The following is a 25,914-nucleotide window of genomic DNA, read 5'->3' as shown; positions in this document are numbered from 1 at the left end:
GGGAGGCAGAGGCCAGAGCCCTAGTGCCGGGAGGGCCCCTGGCGTGATGATGTCACTGTGAGCAGGACAAGCTCCCCGGGCTCACCCCGAAAATGAAAGTGAGAGCGCGCTCATCTTGACCACCGCTGCCAACCGAGGCGTGCCGAGGTCCACGCCGCCTCGCCCGGCCACAGGCACGCCGCCAGGAGGCATCCACACCCTTTGCTCCCGGGCCTCCGCCAGGGCCGGCGTCTCAGCCCCGGCCCACTGCCTTGAGGGGGCCCCGCGGGGTTCCCGACTACGAGCCCCCACAGTTCAGCTCTGCTCGGAAAGCCAGCTCATCCTGGGTCCCCGAGCCCGGGTCCACACAGCCTGGGTTCGGGGAGAGCCTTGAGACCTCCCCGCTAGTACAGGAAATCCTCTCTCCTCGCCTCTCCAGCTGGGGGGCCGAGGCCCACGGCTCCCCTGGCCCCCACCCACGGTTTAACCATTCTCCCTGGACCTCCCAGGATCGCCTCTCTCGAGGCTTCGTGCCCTGGAGTGCACAATGTTCTCCAGGAAAGACAAGCAGTATTTCAAACCGAAGGCAAATAATGTTTCCATTGCAATCTCTATTAAGCATATAAACGCCGTGGTTACAATGCCCAGTGCTGAGCAGGGGCTGAGCCAGGCACTAGGCGGGCACCCTCGTGCGGCGTGGGGGCCTGGGAGCAGAGACAGGCTCCGATTTAAGGGCTTTGTAAGAACTGGCACATGTAGACCCGAAGCCCTGTGGCACAGTTACAACTTCAGCCCCGTGTAGTAGATGTCGGGTGGCTGAATAATTTGCCTATGGTTTCATAGCTAGAAAGCAGAGGCGCCCAGAATCAAATCCAGATGGTCTGGCCCCGGAGCCAGGCCCCCGAGTACAAGGCAGTACTTCCTTCCACCGCTGTGGGTGCTGCTGCTTTCGCTCGAGCCCTTCACCCGCCACCGTCCTCTTCGAGAAGCACCGCTCCGGCTTCCTTCCTGACAACCCCGCGCTGCGCCCCCCACCCCACCCCGGGCGCGCTGGGACCCCTGCCGCCTCCACGGTGAGGCTGAGGGAGCGGGAGGCGCCCTCGCCCCTTCTCCCACCCACGTGGTTCCGACAGTTGAGCCCTGCTGGCGTCTTCTCTCTCTTTGGAAAACATCTCTGTTTCTGCACATTGAAGCCTTCGCCGTGTTTGTCTTTCGCCAGATGAGCTGGCAAACGATTACATAAGACCACGGAGGCTTCCAGCACCCACCCCTACTACCTCGGAGCCGGCTCTGCATCCGAAACTTACTCATGCTGTGTGGGGCGTGCTGACGCTGTCACCGGTGGGGCCCGTCGTCTCTGTCTTGGTAGTTAATCCCTCGAGGCAAGTGGAGGGGGCTTGCAAACCAGCTTTCCCCTCCGCCAGACTACACGGCTTTGTTTGGAAGTATGGGGCTGGGGGGGGGGCCTTTGCCTTCAGGGCCCCCTACTCTGGGGGCCGACAGTGTCCATCCCCCGGCAGGACGGAAGTCAGCTTCTCAGCACCTCCCTGTCAATCACACAGTTCCCGACACACCAGCCTGGCTCTCCGGCCCCCGAGGCCCCCTCCCAGCACGTCACAGCGGACGGGGAAACGGGTCCTCCCGGGGGCACTGAGCAGCCAGCTCTCTGGCTGACGGGTGGCAGAGCCCGCTCCTCCACCCTCTACGGCACAGACGGCACCACCTGCTCACCACACGGGTCCCACTGTCCCCCCAAGCTCACAGCCAAGCCGCATTCCCGGCCTCCCCGCCTGGGAGGCTGGCCCCTGCCACTCAGCTCCAGCCCGTGAAACTGAACGGCTGTCCCCCGTTCTGCGGAGTCCCTGGGGGCCGAGCCTGCAGGCGGCAGCAAGCAGCGAAAAGTGCCCTGAGTGACCACCTGGAGCAGAGCCCCCCACCTGTGAACCCTACCACGGAACTGAAGAAAACAGACCTTTAATGCAATGAGCCACTTCAATTCCTGGGTTTCTCACTAGCCTATCCTAGGAAGCCCCTCTTCCCCCAAAAATGCTCTCGTGCCCTTATTTCACAAATAAAAAAAAAAATCACATTGCATAAAACTAGAAGTGAAATACTGAAATAAATGGTTAAAAACATACTATGGCTAAAAGAATAAATTCATAAACGCTGTATCTTGAAATGCACGAACCACAGGCTCCTAAGCACAAATAACTCCTGGAGACCCACGTTCAAGTATAAACCATGTCACACCCATAGCCAATTAATACCGGTCAGCAGCAAAAACTCGTCATTACGTGCATCCAACAAACGCAGGAGGCATCACAGGACGAACTCTACAAGCAAATGAGATAATTTCACGGCACGTGCAGCCCGCTCCGAGCTCTGATGCGTCAGGCAGAGCCAGGAGGAGCCTTAACTGTTTGGCCGTCCAGGTCCAGCGGCCAGCAGGCTCAGAATCCCCCACCGGCGTGCCATTTCTCTGCCACGTCTCCGTGTCCCCATCGCAACGAAAGCGGCCGGACACCAAGCTGGCGGCATCCGGGCATCGCTGTTCATTTTGTCAGATCGGAGTTGGGGTGGGACGCTGTGTCCCACTGGTGACACGCGGTTCCCGTGGAGCGAGTCTGGGGAAACGGCGATCGTCACTACATCTGAGGGGCGGGGCAGAAATCTGCACGGGGATGTCCTTTCTACCGGAATGCACGACAATTTCTTTTTAAGGAAGACACGGCCTTCTGCGCTTCCTGACGCCTCGGCTCCCGTGGGCCGGAAGGCTGCACCTCTGCCTCGTGAGCCCCCCGGCTCTGCACCCTTCTCCACATCCCCCCGCCTCCCCCTCCGTCTGTGGGGGTCGTCCGCGTTCCCAGCGTGCCCAAGCGAGGGCAGCGCACTCACGGAGACCTCGGCCACGTCATCCGTGACACTCCCAGCACAGAGCAGGGCCGGAGGTGATGAGCAGCGAGGGAGGCTGGGATCACGGGCGTCGCCCCACGGCAGACGGGCCGGCCGGCCTGGGAAGGGGCAGGTGGGGGGGGGCCTGAAAGCCTAGGGACACAGGGAAGCAGCCGGCACCCATCCCAGGGAGGGGACCCTCAGTAGCAGGGCTGCACTGCAGAGAGCGTCTCCTGGAGACCCGGAGGAGGTGAGGGCAACAGAAGACAGAGACCCTGAGGAGGGCGGGAAAACACCAGGACCAGCCGGGAGATGCACCGAGGGCCACGCCCAAAGCAGACAGCCGAGTCACCAGCCTGGCGAAAGTCCCTGGGACTTCACGTTCGTTTCTGAGTAACGTCTGCCTCTTCACAGGACACACGAGCCTCTCCCAAGGTGGCCCCACTTTCCTGTGGAGGGTCACCTGCCCTGGACCTGCTCACGGCGACCCACACTCACGCCGTGGCCTGAGCTGTCCCCTCTGCCACGAAAACAGGCACTCACAGCCACCCCGCCCCTCCTGCACAGCCACCTCTTGCTTCACCGCCTCAGCGCTGGGGCCGCCCAGACCCCAGATCCTGGCCCCGGGGCCCCCTCCTGGCGAGCACCAGGTGACGGCCCTGCCCGGGAGCAGCGGGCCGGCCCCCGTGCCCCGGCACTGCAGGCATTGGTTTCCTCCTGTCTGCGCACACCAGGGGAGCCCGGTCGTCATGGCAGCCGCAGTCTCCCAGGGTCAAGCGCGCAGGCACTAACAAAACGTGTTCGAGATGACTCCACTGAGACCAGGCAGTCACGAAACGGCTGCAGCCGTGGGCTCCAAAGCCAGCCTGCAGTGCATGGGGGGTCAGGAGGCTCGAGGCCACCACAGAGCGGCGGGAACCGAGGGCCGAGGAGCCAGCAGGAGATGGGCGCTGGGGGTGACGGCCAGTCCTTCTCCTCCCCAGGCAGCTGGTCAGTGCTGGGCCCAGCTCACAAGCTCCCCGACCTCCTTCCCCCACAGACACGCACTCCTGGAGCCTGGGCCCCACACACACAGCTGCCTCCCCCAGGCCCTGCAGGGAGCCAGGCTGGAACCTGCCCGGGACCAGAAGGGTCAAAGCCGTGCCGCAGACACACGCTGAACAAACGGCACTCGGGGCAGGAAGACCCCGCGGTGCAGCAGCCCTGAGTGCCTGTGCCACTGTGTGGGGACAGCAGGACCCGGCCGGCGGGACGCCTGGGGCCGCAGCTTGGAGGCCCACGGACAGGACAGCTCCCTGAGGATGAGGGAGGCCATCCCCTCCCTGCCCACGCAAACCGGGTCCAGGACTTCCTGGGGGGAGGGCAGCGTGGCTTTCTGGAACGCCAGGGCCGCCGTGACTGCAAGGAGGCGTCTCCCAGTCACTCCGAAAAACCGAAACCCAGCCTCCAGCACCAGGCCGCCACCTCCGAGACGCATCCTGAAACTCCGTTTGTAAAAGCAAAGTGGTGTTTGCCGCCGCCCCACACTGGACGGCAGGCCCACCGTGCTGGATCTGCCCACACTCTGGTGTGAGCCACAATCCAAGACAGAGACTCCATCCCGGCGCGGGCCCAGGGCCGGGCCCGCTCCCAAAACAAACAGAGCGCGGAGGAAAATGGAAACAGGATGTGTGTGTCGCTGGCTGGGCACCCCTGCCTCGTCTGGGGACGGGAGGCGGCCACGCCCAGGGCCGGCTGGGCGGCTGCCCCATTCAGCATTCCTTGCCCACCCGGCCCCCGGCCCCGGGGGCGCAGCCCAGCCCAGGGCACTCGCACTCACCCGCGGTCTCGTTGCACTCGAAGTTGATGACGCTCATGCGCTGGAAGCCGGAGCTGCACTCGTCGCCGCCGAGGTAGGTCAGGGTGAGGTCCCCGTCGGAGTACCTGGGTTTTTGGGGGGACAGGAGTGTGCGTGTTGGCCAGAAAACCACGACAGAAACTCGCCTCTGGAAACATTTCCACGTCGAGCCCTTGGCACACGCCTGACCCGTCGTCACTGACACGGCACCACACGCCCCTGCCTGCTGGGGGAGCCGTGTCGGAGGGAAACGAACTGCCCTCGTGCAGGCTCGGCGTCCTCTCCCTTCCAAGCAGCCACGGGCTGCGAGCACGTGCGCGCCGAGGGTCCTGCTGGGGGCGCGGAGGCTCCTCCGCTCTCCTCTCTGGACTCCGTACGCCCGAGACAAAGGCCGAGAAGCGCACAGCTGCTGCCGTACCCCCAGCCTCTCCTGAGGGACGCCGGACAACCCCTATCTCCAGGAGACCACTTCTGATGTGTGTGCCGTGACCGTCGCCACCCACCCAGTCATGAGAGCCGCCCTGACTGCGTGCTCTCACTGGTTTAGAGCTTCTGAGTGACGCCCTCGACGGCACTCCAGACGCCCCAGGAAGCGCCCGAGGAACAGGGAAGCTCGGGGAGACACATTTTAAAACACAAGGGCCGCGTCCACTGTGAGCTAATGAACTCAACGGCTCTCCTCCAGTGTGGCTCCTTGCAAACAATGGGTCGTAAAGCAGAGAGGTTGAACAGAAGCCATCCATTGTGGAGCCAGGGGACACATCCCCGCTGTCTGGGGACAGGAGGCCCCTCACCGGGCCCGGGGGGACGCCAGCCCCCTGACCGCCCCCTGACCGCCCCGCCTCGGGGACGGCGGGGGAGGAAGGGGACAAGGGAGGTCGGCTACGTTTTACAAGGACAGACACAATGCACTTGGGGAAGCACAGAAAGGCTGTTTACACACCGGAGAGTCTGATTCTGGAATTTTCCGGCCACTTTGACTTGAGTCAAGTCGGGCTTCTTCGCCTGGCAGACGGCCGCCTGTCGCCCACCGCAGACCTTGGGGTTTGCCTCGGTTTCTCCACAGACGTTCAGGTAGAACACGTACTCCTTCCCATCGGCGGAGTAGTAGCGGCCTGGAGGGGAGGGGACGAGGAGGAGGGGCCTTGTCACGCTCTCGAGTGCTAAGAAAGGGACGACCCGGCTTCACTCAACCTGAACTTCCTTCTGAACCGCCCACCTGGGGGGCCGGGGGAGCAGGGATGGGGTGGGGGGGCCCGTCACCCGGCCCTCACGGCCGGGCTCACCTCTGTCCTGCCGCAGCGGCTGCAGGTCAACGGTGATGTCGTGCTGCTCGCTGCTCAGGGAGCAGTTGCTGCTCTCCAGGTAGTCCCGGTGGCAGGCGTACTCGGTGACCCACTCCACCTCGTAGCGGCAGTTGGATTTGGCCGTGAGCTTGGGAACGGTGCCCTGCCGGGAACGGTTTAAAAAGGCACGAAATTAAATTTGGAGAACACGGCGCGGACGCAGGTCTTCCGTGCCTCTGGAAAGCTTTTCGCGAGGAGGCTGCTGGGTTCTCACGTCTTTCTGCTCCTGTTTCTGAACCCCAGCAGCCAGCCCTCCGCCTATTATTCGATTATTCGGCTCGGGTCCCCCGCCGACAGGTCCGCCGCCCTGGACTCAGCGTCACCTGGCTCCCGCGGCCTCGGCTGGCAGCCGGGGCCTGGGAGGGGCGTGCGGGCCGGCTGGCCTTTCAATCAGAAGTGCTGTGGGGCCTGGGCCAGCAGGGCAACCCCCCCCCCCACCCTGGGCTGGGTGGGTGCTGCGGCGTGCGTGAGCATCTAGGCAGCCGGTTCTTAACCCCTTTCCTGAGACTGTGGGAGGGGAGCTGGGCTCACCTCACCTGTAACCTGTAACCTGCTCCCGCCCCGGGGGAAGCACAGCCTCAGCCTCTGGCTGGACTCTGGCAGCCAGCGTGCGGTCCCCACGGGAGCCTCCAGCGCGAACGGGATGCCGAGGCTACGAGGTCACTGCTTCCTGCAGGGCAGTGTCGCCGCCATTAACCACGGCTGGGGGGGACAGCTGCTGCTCACGGCCTCAGGCACAGCCGCTCCTGAGCACGGCCTCCCCGCACGTGTTTACCCAGCGCCTGCCCCGGGCCAGGCCCGGTCCCCGGTCCCCAGTCCCCGGCGCTGGGTCTGCACACACAGGCCGGGCGATGAATAGGCTGCGAGGCCGCAAGGCCGGCTCCGTCTGTCTGACTCAACACCGGGCTGTGACCGCTCGGCCGGGAGAGGCAGGCGTCTGGCAACGGGCTGCCCAGCGCCCAGCGAGAGGAGCTGGACACAAAGGCCACACAGTGTGCGGCTCACGTCTACCAGACGCCCAGGAGAGGCAAGCCCTCGGAGCCAGAGGCAGGCCCGTGGCTGCCTTGGCGGGGCAGTGCCGGGGAGGGGTGACCACACGGGGGTTCCTGGGCGGGGCGGGGGTTCGGGGGCGGGGGGAGCGCCCGAACCTTCCACAGTGGCGATGGCTGGCCAAGTCTGTTACTACAGACCAAGTGCAACAACCATGAAATTGCACTTAAACCAGGTCAACTTTAGTTTGTAAATTCAATAAAGCCTTTTTAAAAAGGGTTCACATGACAAAGTAAAATGTTCACGAAAACCCCAGCTCCTAAAAGTATCTGATGACCCGGCGTAAATGCTTGAATAAACCTTCGGGTATTAAGGTATCATGTGCAACCCCCGTCCTGCCCGGGGAGCAGATAAGCAGGACAGGCACCCCCTCGCGCCGACACCACCAAGTACGCTGCACCCCAGGGAGAAGGGGGGAGGCTCCTGCCTGTGCCCCCATGAGCCGGGAAGACCATCCTCCCTGCGTGCGGAAGGAACGAGGAAAGACACACGGCCGGCTGAGAACGTCTGGTCGGGCTAACAAGAGTCCCACTCCCACGGGTGGGGCGGACGGAGAGCACAAACCCCTTTTCCTCAGTGTCCCAGCCAGAACTGACGCGGGTGCTGCTCAGCCCCTGGGTCCTCAGGAAGCTGCCCCCGAGGGCCCTAGGAGTCCCAGGACACAAGATGGAAAGCTGGCCGAGACTAACCATCTGTCCCTGTGACCCAGCACACAAAGCAGGCCAGGGGCCAGCCCGAAACCAGAGCAAATGCCACACGTGTTTGGGGGGAGGGGCAGTACGGCTCCCAGGCAAAAGAATTCCACCCCTAGCTCCGTCTGTCAGGAGAGGAGACATCAAGTAGGAGAAGGCCGTGCCCCTCCTCTCCGGGGCGTCTCCCTGCCACCAGCACCCACGTCTGCTCCGACACTTAACCACTGCTGCTGCGTGCAGCACCCCCGGGCCCCGGCCAAGCACGGCCCAGGCCACCCCTACCCTCCAGGGGTTTGCAGCTGTGTCCGACTGTGGCAAAGGCCAGGGGGTGGGGCAGCTGAGCTGCCAGCAGCTCGGGCTCGGCAGGTGGGCGGGCAGGGGCGCAGCCCCCCCGCCCAGGAGCCTGCGGGCGCCCTCCTTCCAGCCACGGTCCTCCCCCATCAGGACCCCCGTCTGTCCTCTGCATTGCTTCGCCGTGTTTCTGGGCGTTCATTAGCTACTTTTACCCAGCTTCCTCCTCCAACAACCGCCGTGACATCAGGGTTTGGGGTAGGGCGGAGGGCTTTTCCAACTGCCATGCGAACCATCGTGAATTATGAGCATCCTGAAACTCTGTCCGTGAGCCACTGGGAGTCAGTCACCCCCCCCAGACCCTGGAACAAAGCCCCTGCCTGCACTGACATCCAGAGGCCCCTCCGGGGGGCTGAGGCACAGCAGAGCGCGAGCCGTCCCCAGGAGCCACCCGGGCGGCCGAGCGGTCCACCTCGATTGGCACCTGCACCCAGGACCCCGCCCCGCCCCAGCCCGTGCTCACGGGCTCCACGCGCCACAGGGAAGTGACGGCGGCCAAGCCACTCACCTCTCGGCGCTCTGACGGGCAGACAAACGTGACGGTCACTGCCGGACTGTGACCCTCACAGAAGTCTGGCTTCCCTGCCTCTTCTCTCACATAGGTCAGGACGAGCCTGCGTGGAGAGAACAGCGTTACAAAAGTATCGATGGCGTCTGAATGTATCGGGTGCCATTCGCCTGAGCACACGGGAGCGGAAGGGAGGTTAAAACGTAAAAGAAGCCACCACACAGTGCAACGTCGACTCGCTTCCATTCGAAAAAAAAGCAACCATGTCAAAGTAAACTTCAATAAGTGCTGTTTTCTTTGAAAAATAAACAGAACGGTCAGTGTGCAAGTGTAAATACGAAGAAAAGCTGTTCGAGTCAAACAAAAAAAATATTATAAATACTCTCCCAAAACGAAACAAACACAGCTGAGCAGGTCACAGGCTGCACGGCCGCTTCCTCTCCAAAGAACAACTTCTGAGTGCGGGCCAACGCTCCCGGGTTAACCTGGAGCCGGCGGAGCGTGCGTGTGTGCAGTGGCGGGGGTGAGGGAGGACGGTGGGGGGGACAGTGGGGGAGGCCGGCCCACTGTGGGGTGTGTGGACCCCCCCACCCCCTTGGGATGGGCCAGGGCTCCAGGCGGGCTGCCTGCCACAGCACCACCAAACACACGTGGCCCGCCTTTGCTCAGAAGACAAGCTTGGCTTTCACCAATGCCCACATTCTACAAAGCCCTCCTGGTGCGAAAAACCACCCATCTGTCACTTAGAGCCCCGTGACAGGCTAGGTTACGTGTCCTGCCCCACCCACCCTCCAATTCACGGCGAAGCCCAAACCCCAGTACCTCAGCACGTGCCAGTGTTTGGGGACGAGGCCTCCAAGGAGGTGACTGCGTAACGGGTAAGGTGACCAGGTAGGGAGGCCCTCCTCAGGTGTGTCTGGTGTCCTCATAAGAGGAGGAGATCAGGGCACACGGAGGAACACGGGGAGAAGTCGGACACCAACAAGCCAAGGGCCGTGGCCTCAGGAGGAGCCGGCGCTGCGACAGCTCGGACGCCTGGCCTCCGGAGCAGAGAGCAGACCACCGTCTGCGGGCCTCCGTCAACAGCAGCCCCGGCCAACCGGCACAGACACACACACGGACGCCCCCCGGGCACTCTGAGTTTCAGGTATGCTCCAGCGTCTTCCCGGGACTGCCCACGACTGCAGCGTGACACGCCACCAGCGCCAGACCAGAGCGCCCGTCTCGAGGCGGCCGCCAAAGGCCCTGCCACCGGGGGACAACGGAGACGCTTGGTCCCTGCAGTTCGGGCCGTGCTCCTGCGCGGACCCTGGAGATAAGCGTCTCCCAGCCACGCCAGGCACCGCGGCAGGAGAAGAGTGTCGGCGTGAGGACCCACACACCCTGCCCCGAGACCCCGGGGCCTCAGGGGGCTTCCCCACCGGGAAGCAGGCTCCACACCCTGGAAGGAAGCCAGCCAACGGCCCTTCCTGCCCCCCACCCTCCAGGATGCCGCCTACAACCGGCAGATAAACCCGGACACGGGGTCATCAGCTTCGAGGGCGGCCTGCCGGGCCAGCATGTCAGGACACGCCTTTGGGGGCTGTCACACGTGGGCTGGGTCCGGGTACACATTCTCACAGCCCTGAGACACACGCAGTGCCGAGGGGACTCCCGGCGACGACTAGGGACTCTGCAAGCACGTGGCGCAGAGTGGGGAGGGGGAGGCATCCTTTCCCAGGCACCACACCGGGGAGCCTGCTGAGGACGACGAGCACGCCGGCCGCACACTGACCTGTCCTTGCTCACCAGCTTCAGGCCCTCCTTGGGCCGCCCGACGTCCAGGGCCTGGCCCCCGCGCACCAGGCAGGCGGCGGTGCCCATGGGGCAGGCGCGCAGCTGCGGGCTGGCGTCCCGTAGCGTGTCTGCAAGACATCACACAGGCCGTTCGTGGGGTTACGCGTCAGGAGTGGCAATCACGCGTAACCTTAGGCCCGGGGTCCCTTTAAGAAAATGATCGCGTTTTCCAGGGTCCCCACAAGTAACACAAGGGTGAAGTCCGGAGGGAAGAAAGAGGCAGGGCCACATTCCATTCCGAGGCCCTGCACAGCCGGTGACCTGCCTGCCTGTGTGCTGTGAAGAGAGTGAGGTGCCCCCACCCCCGCGCCCCGCAGGGCTGTGGGCAGGTGTGGGGGGAAGGAATGCGAGACGCCCGCGCCCCACCTGGCACCTGAGAGGCGCCCTATCTGCAGGGGTCACGATGTTCACTGAAGTCAAGGAATGTCCCCGCCCCCTCCGGGAGACACAGTGACTTCAGCACCATCCCCTTCCCATCTATGCCCAGGCTGGAAAATGCAGGCGCTGCCTGGGTGTGTGTGAAGGCGAGGGGGTTCAAGCCAGGAAGCACAGATGGCTCTGGGTCCAGACCTTCGACCCACCAGTGACTTCCACCACAACCTGGGTCTAACCACACGCACGGCTCTCACGGCCCCGCACCACCTCACAGGCGGGGGGGGGGGGGGGGGGGGGGGGGCGGGGGAGGGGGGTAAGGAAAAGAACACAGGACACGTGCCCAGAACAAGGCTCAGACGGTGCAGACTGCTGGCCGCCGAGCATGAGTCCCCCCATACACTGTGCCCCATGCACTGTGCCACTTGCTGATCGTCACCTACCGCACCTGACACCTAGTCCACACACCTTCCACGGGACCACGAGCTCAAGAAGAGCAGGCACGTCCCCTGGTCAAGGGACTCGGGGCCTAAATGGGTGCCCAGCATTACACAGGGGTTCAGAATGAAGGAGTAAACATCACTGGACTTGGGCAGGGGCGGGGGGAGGGGGGGACCACCGTGTCTTCTCCAGTTTGCTGTGAGGAGCCACCAGAGGGTGCAAAGGAGAACCTTCGGCACTCAGGCCTGCAAGACGGAACTGTGCGCCCCCCAGGCGGGTCAGCCCGCAGGGAGTGTCCACGGGCCGTGGGCTCCTCGCCCCTGGTGGCGCGTAGGGGACGGGCTGCTTGGGACCCCGGAGACAGAGAGCAAGGCCGGTGCCCCCCAGTGTGCCCAGTTAGACGGCAGGAAGGCCGCCACCGTCCAGGGGCTGTGAGGGTCGCTTCTGAACCCAGCCTGAGGCTCGGAGCGGTTCCCGGGGCCTGCAGGGCGCCCCGACCACGGCTGGGGCACCTCCAGTATGAGTCCACCTCCCTGAAAATTCAACTCAAATGGCCAGTAAACCGGGAAGAAAATGACTGTGCAAGAATGCATCCAGAGAAGCCAAATAATCCTCGAAATGATTTAAAAAAAAAAACAAAACAGAAATCCAAATGTTTTCCGAACTAAAATGGCGAATTATTTCAGAATCCGATCACCTACACAACCCTTCCACTTTATAATCGAGTTTGACCTACAGACCCACGTGCGACACAGACTCTGTCCGACTCTGTTTTTCTGAAAGAGAAACACGAGCCGTGCCGGAGGCCCGGCTCACGAAACCGAGCACGGTCGCCGGCCACTCCTGGCGAACCACGTCCGTGAAAGCGTCACTTTGTAGAACCGTCTGGAAATAACAACCCGAGTGGTACATGCCATGTGGGTACAATTTAAAGGATAATTGTACACTAATCTGCATGTACCCGCGACCCAGCAATATACCCTCACAGACTGACTTTTTTTTTTTTTTTACCATTTTCCCCACTTTTCTAAGGCCAAAGTCCTATGAACGGTGTGAGAAATGAGAATGTAAGGAACCCAGGAAACGATGATTTCTTAGTTCACCACGAGCAGAGTTTGCCACCGCTGCAGGCAGAGCGTCAGGCCCCACCTGGCCTGCAGGGGCCGACGGCGCGCAGCCCTCGGAGGAACAGGGAGCTGGCTTCCTCCTAGGGGCCGTGGGCAGACAGGCAGGGGGCTCACTGAGACTTCTCACAGTCCTTCCAGATGAAGGCCACATACAGCCCCCGTGGATTTAGCCGATGCCCCCCAAGCTTCCCACCCGAGCGCTGGCACCTTCAGAGAAGGCCAGGAGCGATGTCATCCCAGGACAGGATACGTGTCACGACCAAGTGCCCAAAGGGCTCTGGGCAACGCTCTCCCCCCAGTCCCCAGCCTACAGCTCGGAGCCCAGGGACTCAGGACAGAGCCAGGGAGACACCCCGGGCTCCCTCGGCCTCCTGGGAGTGCTGACCCCTTCCGCTCCTCAGCAGCCAGCCCCCCGACCCAGTCCACTCTCGCCCGTCTCACTGGAAGGAAGTACGAGTTCCTCGAGAACCTTGAAACCCCAAGGGTCCGGCAGAGAGGACACACCGCATGGACCCACAGTTTGGAAGGAATCTGAGACAGAGTCAGAATTTCCTCGAGGCCGAGGGGTGGGCCAGGCCCAGAGAACATCTGTTGGGGTGACAGCTTTCTTGGACGGCCTCACAGTGACGTGGCCCCCCACATAGGGGCACACGGGCAGCGGAAGGGCAAAGATGTGGAAGCCCCCCGAGAGACCCGCCACCAGCCCACGCCCAGGTGCCCCCCCCCACCCCCGCCGGGACTCAGACCTATGTCTCTGCAGACATTGATGAACAGGGAAGACTCCGGGTCCGAGTCGTCCACCAGGTAGGCGCTGCTGGTCTTGATCAGCGGGTTCAAGTCATGCTTCTTGAGCTCCCCGTCAAAGGCGTAGCACGGCACCTGGCGGGGGGGAGAGGAGAGTCAGTGGCCGGTCGCTCTCCGCCTCCCGTGCCCACCCACCTTCCGGGATTTTCCTCCCAGCACCCATGGGTGTGGCCAGGCGCGGCCGCGGGCTGGCTTGTCCCCTTCCCCCAGAGAGCACGCTCCCCCGAGGACAGGGGATGCCGTCTCCGCTGTGGCGAGGCTCAGGACCGTGCCCGCAACCTAACATCCGTTTGTTCAGGGACACAGGAAGGCGGGTTCCTCCTCGGGGCCTCTGTTTCCCCCGCCCTCCCTGGGTTCTGATTTACGACCACTCTCTCGTCTCCATGAACTAACGGCCCCTTATTTTTAAAATGTCAAGGAGCCCATGGGAGTTGGCAAGATCCTGCGCTTGAAACAGCTCCGCCTACCTCTGAAGGCAAAGTGACCAGGCCCACAGGGGTGTCCAGGACCAGGAAGGGTCCTGGGAGCCCAGACACCAACCCCCACCCCCCCCACTGCCATGTCTTTACTGGGAACACCCCTGTCGGTCTCATTTCCAAAACAACGCGCTGACCTCGTTTCAAACGCCCGTGCGAAAAAAAAATACACTGAAAACTCATAGTCTCTGCAATCATTTCAAAGTCGTTTCTTTCATCATTTTCCTAAAATGTTGTCCTTTTGATTGAAGCCATGCACACGCAGGTCCACTTACAAAGGTTAACTGCTTGCTATTTAGCTTTCAGTTTTTCCTTCAAAGGATGCTCTCACACCCGCAGGAATGCTCTGACCCACTAACCTCCGCCCCGGCCTGTTTTCCGAGATCTCAGGGAGAGCTAACGGAGAAAACCAACAGCGTGCATCTCTGCACAGGCTCAGGGACAAGCGACCTCCACGCAACCAGAGCCTTAAGGCCAAGTCTGCCACGGCCCGAAGTGCTGATCAGATCCCGCCGAAAACTGGGGAGGCTGGCCCATCTGGTCCTGGGAGAGGCAACAGACCGGCCGGTGAGGTCCGAGGGCCGGAGGCCAAGCCTCAGGCTCCACCCCACGGGAAGGGCACCCCCACAATGCTTTAAAGAAGTCATCTAAACTGACATAAAGGCACCCCTGTGGACCGTGCCCGGGTCCCAGCAGAAGAAACCACAGCGTGCACACAACACTGTAAACTGGAAGCTTGTCATTCCCCAGAATATAACACAGAAACACGAACTCCAAAGAGGTTCAAGCTGACAGGTCAGACTTAAGAGGGAGAAGAGGGAGAAGCCACCTCTCCAGCTACAAAATGCAAGCCGAGGACAGAGAAGGAGCAGCTGGCCCTCGGCTGGAGGGGAGGAAAAACGGGGCCCCGTCTGAAACAAGAACTCGTGGTTCTGAACCAGCCCGAGTCCACAGGAGGCCTGAGGGGTTCCAGGAAGCGTGGTGCTCAGACCCCCGCTCCAGGCAGCCAGCCGCCTCTGGCCGGCTCCCCAGGCCAGGAAGGAATTACAGACACGCCCAGCCCTGCGCCCACAGAGCTGGAGAGCGCGGGCTCCTGGGGGAGGCCCTCCCACTTCCTGCCCCGCGGAGCGGAGCAGTGGAGACGGTCGTGAGAGCGGGAGGGAAGGCAGCGGTTGGGATGGGCCGGCTGCCAGCTGCACGCCCCACGCCCCATGCTCCATGCCCCACGCACTGAGCCGGCCTTGTGAGCGCCACGCGTAGGCCGTGTCTGTGGGACTCCGGGACGTCCTGACTTCTCTGTGTTTCCACGAGTGCTGTGGGAGGGGGTGCACGTCCACGGCGCGTTAAGGGAATGATCTTAAAAAAAAAAAAGCCCTCCGAGAACCCCCTGCATGGGCCTCGGAGAGGCAGCTTCCAAAGGCACGGTCCGAACAGCCAGGACCTCTGCCCGTCGAAGCGTCCCACAGCCGACAAAGCCCCGCCAGCCAAAGAAACGAGGAGACAAAAGGAATATGGTGTGGAAACCACAAGCACACCAACCCTAAACCAAGTCTGGATCCCATTTCAAAGAAGTCCTGCTGTATTTACAAGGACACAAAGCACTGAACGTGATCTCCGAGGTCACACCGCGGCCCGCGGGGAGGGGCGAGCGCATGCTGCCGAAGACGGAGGAAAGTGTGTGTGTGCTTCATTGAGACCCGAGAACGGCCCCAGCGAGGCCGCTCCCGCAGCCACACGCTCTTCGGTCTCGCCGTCCCGCGCACCCGCACCCGGGGCAGAAGGCTCCCCAGCCCGGGAGCAGGGACCTGCCCCCACACCTTTGGTCCACGGGCTCCGGACGGGAAGAAGCCTTTCAAAACCTAGCGGAACGCACACTGCCTCGCCCAGCAGGGGCCGGCACCAGACGGAGACGGAAGGGAACAGCCCCAGCTGCCGGCCAGACCCAGGGACCAGCGTGGAACAAGCCGCGACATTTCTCATGAGCCGTCAGACCGGTGTCTCAGGGACAGTCGACGACCCTGTTTATTTATTTATTTATTTATTTTTAAATTTTACTTCTTCCTCTTTTTTAAGATTTTATTTATTTATTTTTAGAGAGGAAAGGGAGGGAGAAAGAGAGAGAGAAACATCAATGTGCAGTTGCTGGGGGCTATGGCCTGCAACCCAGGCATGTACGCTGACTGGGAATCGAACCTGGGACACTTTGGTTCGCAGCCCGTGCTCAATCCACTGAGCTACGCCAGCCAGGGCATCAACAATCCTGTTTAGAGAAAAAAAAAATACCCCTACCATCCCCTCCACCCCAAATGACCAATTCAGTACAGGGCACACTTCTCCTAAAAGGGGCCACAGAGTGAATGTTTTGGGCTGTGTCAGTCACGTTGGTCTCTGCTATGTACTCTTCTTTGCGTATGTACAAGCCTGTAAACATGTGAAGGCCCTGCTTACTTCTCAGGCTGTGCAAACACACACCGGGGTGGGACCTGGCCCACAGGCTGTCGTTTGTGACTTGTGACCTACCACACGCAGCAAAAAAAAAAAAAAAAAAAAGAAAAGAAAACAGACCGCTATTTCTTCCCTCCTTTAATTTGGAAAGCCGTTTTTCCTGAGGCGACGGGAGAGGCCACTGTCAGCTCAGCACACTGAGGGAGGGGGGACGCACCGTGGAGGCAGGAATGCGGGCAGCAGCGCTGTCAGGCTGGAGCAAGGGGGCCGCCAAGGGACACCCGAGGGCCTCCTGAGGACTGAGGGCCCCCCCCTCCACCAGAGGGGCAGCAGGCCAGCCCTGCAGCTCTGAGCAGCTTTTCCCGCCGCTAACTGGATGTCGGCAGTTCAGCCTTCGATGCAAACGTGAAGTTTACATTTCACGCCATCCACCCCCGAAAGATCGGGGCCATTCCTCGTGGCCTTGCTTCTTCTCACACGGTCCGCTCTGCACGCAGACCACTCCTCACACTCCCTGCTGGACACGGCGTGCTGCCTCCGCCCCGCGTGCAGCGGCCCATCCCGCCTCTTGCCGGTCTGCCAGACGTGAAAACCCCGGGACCGTCCGTTACAAGTCATCTCCTCCAGCTGCACTTTTTAAAAACGAATGGATCTCCTTTCACCCTCCCTACGTGACACTGTAGCAGACCATCCGTGGAAACGGCTCCCATTTGTCAGTTCCCGGCTCCTGAGGCTTGGAACCCGATCCTCCAGAACAGAAAACTAACAGTAAAGAGAGAGTAACAACAACCCACAGAGACTGCCGTCCCCCCGCCCCGCGCCGTGAGCACAGGAAAGCAGGCGGGAGGCCCCGGGCGGTGCCAGGGGGAGAGTCGGAAGGGGGGGTACCGGCCAGGGCAGCGCCAGGGGGAGCCCCTCGGCGGAGCCAGCCTTGGAAGCCCCAGCCCGGGGAACAGGATACGTCGTGGATCACCAAGAACGACCTGACCGCACACCACAGGAAGAATGGAAGGAGTGGTAACAGTCTTCCAGCCTCTGAGGGGGGCTGGCGAGGAACCGGCAGGCTCAGACCACCTGGCCTGGACTCACCATCCAGAAACCCCCCCAAAGTGTGGAGATAGTACCCACAGGCAGAGGGAGTACCCCGAACCCCCGTCCCCTGATGTCCCTTAGTGGCCAAGCCGCGCAGGACCAGAAGCCAAGAGCGAACTTGCCTTCTGTGGGTGGGCCATTCTATTTCAATCACACCCTGGGCTATTTATTTCAAATGCCCTGTCCTAAAATAAGAATCACACGGAACCATTTTAACAACTCAATCACATGATATCCTCTGCTCAAATGGAGCTTGAAAACCAAAAAAGGTTCCCACCCTGATACGTCAAGCCGTCAGGGTCCCAGGATGTGCTGCACAAGCATGTCACGGGGAAGCGCCCTCGTTACCTCTTTATTAGCTTTAAACACGTCTTTCTTGCAGGCGGCCGTGGTCCTCCACTCGAAGTAGTGCACGCAGTCTGCTGCGGTGACAAACTCCGGAGTCCCCTATCAAACACACGTTAAAAGTTACCGCGCTGCACAGTGTCGAGTTTCCTTTTTTTAGAGCGAGCAACAGTGGAGGGAAATTTTAAAAGTAGCAACCAGGGGGCGGCCGGGAGAAGGCAACCGTTTAGTTTCAACAAAGTCATCGTGAAGCTCCCCGACCCAAAAACTCTGAGACAAAGGCCTCACGAAATCACGCTGGAATTTTGGAACGAGCAGGCCAAAGCTGCTCTACTGCCCCAACTATGCGAGTACAGTAAACTCATGGGAAGTAATCCTCCGGGTCCCCATCCCCTCCAACGCCAAATGTTCTCTTCAGCAAATGCCAGCAAAATCAAAGCCAGAAAATGTGACCTCACGCTTCCTGTAAGCGAGGGAGGAGGCCCACCCAGGCCCAACCGAGCTCCTGCACCAGCGCGGGCTGCAGGCGCCCCGCCCCTCCCCCACGCCGCAGCAGCCGGGGCTGGCTCCAAACTGCGGCCCAGCTCGCTGGCTCGGCTGGGCGGGTCCTGAATTTCCACTCCCCTGTGCAAACCCACAGTTCTTCCCGATGCTGGCTCCTCTGTGGCAAACTCGGAGTTCTTGAACACGATGGGTTAAAATTTAAACAGCGTCTAGCTTATTCCCTAACACACACTTCCGTCTTTCATGGCACTGCAAACAAAGTCTTCCCCACGGTTTCAACATGGACGGCACAGTGCAAACGACAGGCTGGCCCCAACTTCACGACGTAAGTTCTGTCAGGTCCTCGAGGCGAGACACTGTGGGCCTGAGGACCCGTCGGCCTCCGCAAAGTCTAACACAGCGTGTTAAAGCAATCTGGAGGCTGCGAGAGTCTCACTCACCCTCGTTTTTCTAAATACGTGGGTTCTTACTCTGATCAGACAACATTCCCAGGCTCTGTGGACAAACTGCTTTTCATAAAAAGCTAGCCACTCGTTACTGCGAGTCCTTCCTAAATGCTAAAGATTAAAATTTAAAAGTCACGTGCACTACGCAGACAGCAAGAACCGATCACACGTTCAACAGTTATGCCCCCTTTCCACACAGCAGCACCCCAGAAGGTTGGGAACCCCACCACCCACTGGCCAACTCTTCTCCCAGACCAGCAGCTTCCCACCTTCCCCGTCTCACGGCACACAGACACTAACCACTACCACCACTAGCACACCCAAACATGGGTTTTTTGCCAATCTGACCCCCAAAAATAGGTATAATTTTGATTCATTCACATCAGGCAGCTATTGTTGGGTTGGCTGTTATTTTTTCATTCGACAAGGAAAGAGAGGTCAGTGGTACTGCAAGTTTTCAAAATTCTTACGGCACGCCGGTGTGCCGCGGCATGCTGACTGAAAGCTGGCGTCCTAGGTAGATATCCATCTCTCAAGTTCCATGTAAATGAGGAAAGAAAAATGTTTTTTTAAAAAATAAACACACTGCCCTAAAAACTGTCATACTAAAATGCAGGGAGGGAAGGGATTTTAGAAGGAGAGTAAAATCGTGTCTGCAATAAACATTAAACAGGGCCTGGAGTTCAAACACATTACTCACGCCGACTGACAGTTTTATACAGGATGTGGATCACGTTTCACTTGAAAGTGGTAACTACAGACTTACGATTTCTTACTTACTGGCTCTTCATGGTGATGGCGATGTGGTGGGGGCCTTTGTTTGCCTGCTTGTGTTTTCAATTTGCTTCCCTTAGTCTTTCTGGAATACCGCTCCAGCTCGACCCCCCCAGGGGCACACGTTTGAGCAAGAGGAACCTTACCGAGCGACTCTGCGGACTCACCAAGGTTTTCCCGCACAGGAAGGTGATGCTGCTCTGCATCTTGTGCTTTGGGCTTGGCTTCAGATCACAGTCCGCTGTTGTGTTGAATTCCAGAAGAGTTCTGGTTGCGCTTCTCAAGAAGGAGTCACCTATTTGGAAAGGAAAGGGCACAAACGAGCTGTAAAATAGTCACAACCATAAAGCTGTTTTCCAGCACAAACAAAATTAAGTGTGGTGCTGTAATTCAACCGAAAGCTTGTAAACTTACAAACCGTCCTTTCCCAAGAATCCCGCGTCTCAGGAACGGCATGCCACCCACCCAGGTTTCCGAGCCCCAAACACAACACACTGAGCCCTATCGCTTTCATTGGCCACGCTGAACGCAGCTCGAAGTTCTGTTAGTTCTGCCTCCATTTCAAATCCAGCCACAGCTCTCCGTGTCTGTTACTATGGCGACCACTATCCCTTCACCCCTGCGCTCTGGTGCTCGCCTAGGTGGTCGGTCCCCTTAGCCCCACTCCCATCTCCCCATCCCCCACATCCCCCACTCCATCCATCTTGCATCAGTGTGATCACCAAAGATACTGGGTTGGCCAAAAAGTTTGTGTGGTTTTTCTTCTATAAAATAAAAGACATTTTTTTTCATTTTCACCAATAGCTTTACTGATTTGCATATTTTGAGCATGTCGGCTATCTCCCACGTGGTATAATGTTAACTGTTCCTAATTAATGTCTCAATTTGATCACTACCAACTTCAACTGGTCTACCCCACCGTGGAGCATCATCCAGTGAGAAATCTCCAGCACAAAACCTCACAAACCACTTTTAACACATTCAATCAGTCACCGTACCTTTTCTCCATACACCGTGCAAATCTTTTTTTTACATTTATACCTTTCTTGAAATAATGAAGCCTAATATGTCAAAAACGCTGCATATTTTCTTCCACCTTCAACATTTAAAAGGCTGCACAAAAATTCCCCAATTTTGGTAAGTTTTTTTAAACACATGCTGATATGGCAGCTGTCACAATACAATCGAACAAAACTGTTTCATATAAAGTTAAAGACAACTGAGCACTACTAGAGCCATCTTCCAGAAAAAAACAAATGAACTTTTTGGTCCACCCAATATATGAGTATATTTAGAACCTGTAACTTCACTACCGAAGTTATTCAATATCTTCCTATTATGTGTTTTATAAAATCAATTTTTTTCAGAATGGCCCACGGGTGGGATGATCATGTCTCAGTGTGCCTGCGACATGACTGTAATGATCCAGAAAAAACATCTATATGACATTAACATGTGGCAGTTGGCACAGGAACAGATAAACTGACAAACGGACTAGAACAGAGACCAAGAGGCTGGAACAGAGGGGACGCTTGTGCAAATCGAACGTTAACGTGTGACACAAGTAATAACAGTTCAGGGGGCGACGAAGAGGATGTTCAATAAATGAAACTGGAAACCAAATGGCAACTCATATGGAAAAAAAGATCAAATTAGATTGTTACCTGCTACCGATGTAAAAAAAATCAATTCTAAATGAATTAAAGACATAAACATAAAATAAAAACACTTTAAAACTCTTAGTAGAAAATACAGTTAGTTATCTTTCAGCCTTCATGTAAGAAAATATTTAATGCTCGATAGCATTAACTACAAAAAAAATTGATAAATTTGAGTTACTAAATTTAAAAACATATATTCATCAAAAAACAGCTTAAACAGAAACAAGTTATAAACTGGGAGATACACAGAGCTGGCCAAGAATACACATACTCACACACAAAGAACAAAAAAATTATAAATCTTGGAAATAAAAGAAAATAGATGACCTCTGACAGAGAACATGAAAGGATGAGAGATTTCAAATGTCTTTAAGAACTTGCACCTAGTCAAAATATGGTGAATTTTAATGCCAACGGCAAAGAGAAAATTCTAAAGCTTCTAGACAGAAAGAATAGGTCATGTGAATGGGTTACTGAACATAAAATGGACAAGCCGTACTCAGAACGAAGGAAACACATGTCAATAAACATACGAAGGCATGCTCAACATCACCAGTGAACGAGGAATTGCAAATCAAGCCCACATGACATACCAATTACAGCAATTCCACTGCCAAATATTAAATACCGAACGTTAGAGGGGAGGCAGCCCGAGAGGTCTCCTGTGTTTCTGGTGGTAGCGTGAACTGGTACAACCAGAAGTCAGCATGCCATTATGCCCTAAAATTGAATATTCATGTGCCCTGTGACCTAGCTCTAGCTACTCAAATCTCAGGCATACACACAAGAGGAAACCATGCACACGTGTACCAGAAAACAAGCGGAAGAACAGCTCGTGTATTTCACACTAGCAGTAATCTGGAAACAACCCAAATGCCCATCAACAGAAGAGTAAATTAACTTTGGCAGATCCACACAATATTGTGTATGAGTTCGAAGGAATGAACCACAGTGAAAGATAACAACAGAGTTGATTTTCAGCAGCATGATACGGTTGTTACCACATAAGTCCCCCAAAAGCTAAAAGCATCAATCCCATACACCCACACGTGGTGGGGGGGGGGGCAGGGGGGAAGGGAAGGGACAAAATCTTTAAAGGTAGGTGTGTGCTAATGGTTACTTCCAGTGAAAGGGGAAGGGAAACACACAGTGGTTATTCAAAACAACTAATTAAAAACAAAAAGAAAAAGGTTAGTCCAAGGGTTAATGATGAGTGCGTATCATCAATCAACTCGGGAGTATAATTGGCCCAATTTAACACGAAGGCTGAGATCTCTTTATAAAAGAAAAAGAAAAAAAAAGAGAGGGGTGAAAATTAAGATGCCAAATGGAGAAGTCGTGACGGGTTTTAGAGCTGCCCCACGTCATCAAGCAGGCGGATCGGCGGTTCTTTGTCCTGCCTGCTTACGCACAAGGGTCTGCCGGAAACTCCCGAGGTCCATTAGAAAATCGTTTTTTCGGCTAAAAGGACATAGAAATCCTGCCGAGGCTCCGGGACCGAGGACAGCGCCAGTGGACAGCGCCCGAAGCCCCGCCCACAGTGGGAGGGTCTGGGGCCGGGAGACGGGGCGGGGCTTCGGTGCGCCCCCGCATCCCGGCTCTCCAGGAGACAGGGAGCGAGAGCCAGTGGGAAGCTGCGCACTGTGGACACAAGAGGGCGCTGAGGAGCCGCCCCCCCATCTTGAAGACCCTCCCCCACACCTCCTATCCCCCCATACCGCAGCCCGTTCCGGCCCTGTGCCCAGAGCTCCTGGGGTCTCCTCATAACTGCTGGGTCCACCCTGCAAAGGAAAGGAGAAGGCCCTGGTCTCGGGCCGCGAGCGATCCGGCCAAGCTCTGCCGCCGCGGCGCGGGGCACCGGCACCCCTCAGCATCAGGCCCCATCAGCATCGCACCCGCCGGTCCATCTCATCCTCCTCCTCTGCCCGCTCCGCCAGGCAGCCGACACCGGCTGCCTACCCGGGCACTCAGGGAGAGGCCGCTGCGCACCGCGGCACACAACCGCGGCACACAACCGCGGCAACCGGCCAGCCTGGCCATCCTCCCCGGACCAGAGCCGGGCGAGGACTGCGGGGCGGCGGCCAGCACGCCAGGCCCACGGCCAGCTCCCGAGGACGGCGCCAAATGGGCTGGGCCGCGCTCGCCGGGCCCGCCAGACCGCGCCGGGTCCTCCAGACCGCGCGCCGGGCCCGCCAGACCACGCTCTCCAGGCCGGGTCCGCCAGACCAGACCGCACTGGCGGGGCCCCACCAGACCAGACCGCGCCGGGTCCTCCAGGCCGCGCTCTCCAGGTCGGGTCCTGCAGACCAGGCTGCGCACGCCAGGCCGGCCAGACCACGGTCTCCAGGCCGAGGCCGCCAGACCAGGCCACGCTCGCCCAGGCCCGCCCGGCCGCACCGAGTCCTCCAGACCGCGATCTCCAGGCCGGGTCCGCCCGACCGCGCTGGGTCCTCCAGACCGCGCGCTGGGCCCGCCAGACCGCGCGCTGGGTCCGCCAGACCGCGCGCTGGGCCCGCCGGACCGCGCCAGGCTCGCCAGACCGCGCGCGCCAGGTCCACCCGACCACGCTCTCCAGACCGGGTCCGCCAGACCAGGCGGCGCCCGCTGGGCCCGCCAGACCAGGCCGCGCTCGCCGGGCCCGCCAGATCGCGCCGGGTCCTCCAGAGCGCGCCGCGCAGCGCGCGCCCGGTCCTCCAGACCGCGGTCTCCAGGCCGAGTGCTCCAAACCAGGCCACGAGCTCCCGGCCCACCAGACGGCGCTCTCCAGGCCGGGTCAGCCAGACCAGGTCGAGCTCTACAAGCCAGGCCGCGCCGGGTCCTACAGACCCTGCGTACCGGGCCCGCCAGGCCGCGCTCTCCAGGGCCCACCAGGCCTCGCCGTGTCCTCCAGACCGCGCTCTCCAGGTCCGCTCCGCCAGACCAGGCAGAGCTCGCCCGGTCTCATCAGAACAGGCCTCATTGGCAGGGCCCCACGAGACTAGACCGCGCCGGGTCCTCCAGGCCTCGCTCTCCAGGCAGGGTCCTCCAGCCCAGGCTGCGCGCACCGAGCCCGCCAGACCGCGGTCTCCCGGCCGAGCCCGCCAGGCCAGGCCGCGTTCGCCTGGGCCCGCCAGACCCAACCGTGCTTGCAGGGTCCGCCAGACCATGGCAGTTCCGCCAGACGGCGGTCTCCCGGCCGGGTCCGCCAGACCGCGCGGGGTCCGCCAGACCACGCGCTGGGTCCGCCAGACAGAGCTCTCCAGGCCGGGCCCTCCAGGTCGTGCTCGCCCGGGCCCGCCAGACCAGGCCGCGCTCGCCAGGACCCGCCAGACCAGGCCACGCCCTACCAGCCAGGCCACGCCAGGTCCTCCAGACCCTGCGCACCAGGGGGCCCGCCAGGCCACGCTCGCCCGTACCCGCCAGGCCAGGCCACGCTCTGCCGCCCAGGCCTCGCCGGGTCCTCCAGACCCTGCGCGCCAGGCCCGCCAGGCCACGCTCGCCCGTACCCGCCAGGCCAGGCCACGCCCTCCAGGCCAGGCCACGCCGGGTCGTCCAGACCCTGCGCGCCAGGCCGCGCTCTCCAGAGCCCACCCGACCAGGCCGCGCTCCGGGCCTGCCAGGCCTCGCCTGCAACCCTCGGCGTCCCCGGCCGAGCCCAGCCGAGCTCGCCACTCGGCCTCGCTGAGGCTGCAAGGCCTGGGGATCCCCACTGCGCGGGCGACCCCAGGGCCCGCCGCGCGGCCCCTGGGCCCCACCAACACCTCCGTCAGAGCCGGCCAGGCAGGCAGGCAGGCCTCTCCGTGCTAGTGACCCGTGTGCTCGAGCAAGGCTTCTCTCAGTGCCCACTCTCGCGTCTTTATTGTGTCGTGTCCTTCAAGGTGGACTCTATCTGTATCACATGCTGTGTCACCAAATTGAACAAGAATCCTCTCTACCCGGGTGTTCCCTCCAAGCTACTGCCTCATTTTTCTGCTCTTTGTATCAACACTCTTTAAAAAGAGATTTCTATTCTTGCTACCACCGATGACGCCCCCCCCCTCGGATCCCCCTCCTCCTTCCCTGCACTGGCTTTCCGCCCCAGAGCCACAAGACTCCAGCTCCACGTCTTCGCTTAGACGCCGCTTTCTCAGCAACAGGTCCCCGAGGAAGATCCAAGGACACTCCCGAGACCGCCAGCGCTCCGGACTCTCCTCCCTCCCTTTTTTACAGCATCCATCACATTCGACTGACTCCACTCCGTAGCCACTGCTGTTTTCCGTGTAAGCTCCGTGGAAAAGGGGTTTTTGTCTGTTTCAGTGATTGATCCATTCGAGTATTTGTTATAAATAAATGAATATTAAGTGTTGGTTGTTTTAACATACTTTATTCATCTGCCTTTGAAGATGTGAATTAACCAAGTAAATCAGAAATAAAGTACAATTTCCTGAAACGTCCCCATAGCTAGGTTGTTCCAGCCTACTTGTTTGTCACAATTCACGCTACAAAAAAAAAAAAGATTGTGCAAAAAAAAAACCTATGGATGGTACTAATTCCCTCTATTGGTAAGATTTACAAAAGTAGGATCTAGAAGTAACTTTTAAAATTTGGCATGCTGCCAGACGGCTAGGAGAGCGCGACAGGGGACAAAAACACAAGTTCTGTCTGAAACTCAGCCAGATATCTTAAAATGTCCAGCAGAGTTACATGATTTTTAAGAAAAAAAAGGACACAGGGCTTAAGAGGAAAAGGAGACATTTCACATCCCATAGTCAGAGGTACCAAACTCAGCCCAGGGGTCGGCCGGGGTGCCGGCTGCAGAACTCTGAGCGTGCACGCAGGAGCCACACAACGTGGGTGCCCACCCGAGGTCAGGGCCAGCTCGTGAGTGAGAGAAGGCAGTGGACACTGCAACTACCACTGGATGGGCTCCCCGTGTCCTGCCCAGGTCGCCCAGGAGAAGACAGCCCGGCTTTGGTGG

At 59.3% G+C, this 25,914-nt stretch overlaps 1 protein-coding gene across 1 annotated transcript in view; it reads right to left on the bottom strand.

Moving 5' to 3' along the window:
- IGF2R (insulin like growth factor 2 receptor) overlaps positions 1–25,914 on the bottom strand; it is a 98,184-nt gene that overhangs the window by 48,727 nt on the left and 23,543 nt on the right. The window contains exons 3-10 of the mRNA XM_028509663.2: positions 19,485–19,612; positions 17,597–17,695; positions 13,178–13,310; positions 10,430–10,559; positions 8,656–8,761; positions 5,995–6,157; positions 5,652–5,823; positions 4,691–4,794 (exon numbers count right to left, since the gene is read on the bottom strand). Coding sequence (XP_028365464.1) covers positions 4,691–4,794; positions 5,652–5,823; positions 5,995–6,157; positions 8,656–8,761; positions 10,430–10,559; positions 13,178–13,310; positions 17,597–17,695; positions 19,485–19,612 — 1,035 coding nt within the window. The remainder of the gene's footprint in view (positions 1–4,690; positions 4,795–5,651; positions 5,824–5,994; positions 6,158–8,655; positions 8,762–10,429; positions 10,560–13,177; positions 13,311–17,596; positions 17,696–19,484; positions 19,613–25,914) is intronic.

The sequence above is a fragment of the Phyllostomus discolor genome, chromosome 4 (genome assembly GCF_004126475.2).
Source record: "Phyllostomus discolor isolate MPI-MPIP mPhyDis1 chromosome 4, mPhyDis1.pri.v3, whole genome shotgun sequence".
Lineage (NCBI taxonomy): Eukaryota > Metazoa > Chordata > Mammalia > Chiroptera > Phyllostomidae > Phyllostomus > Phyllostomus discolor.
This window is presented reverse-complemented; position numbering and strand designations above follow the sequence as displayed.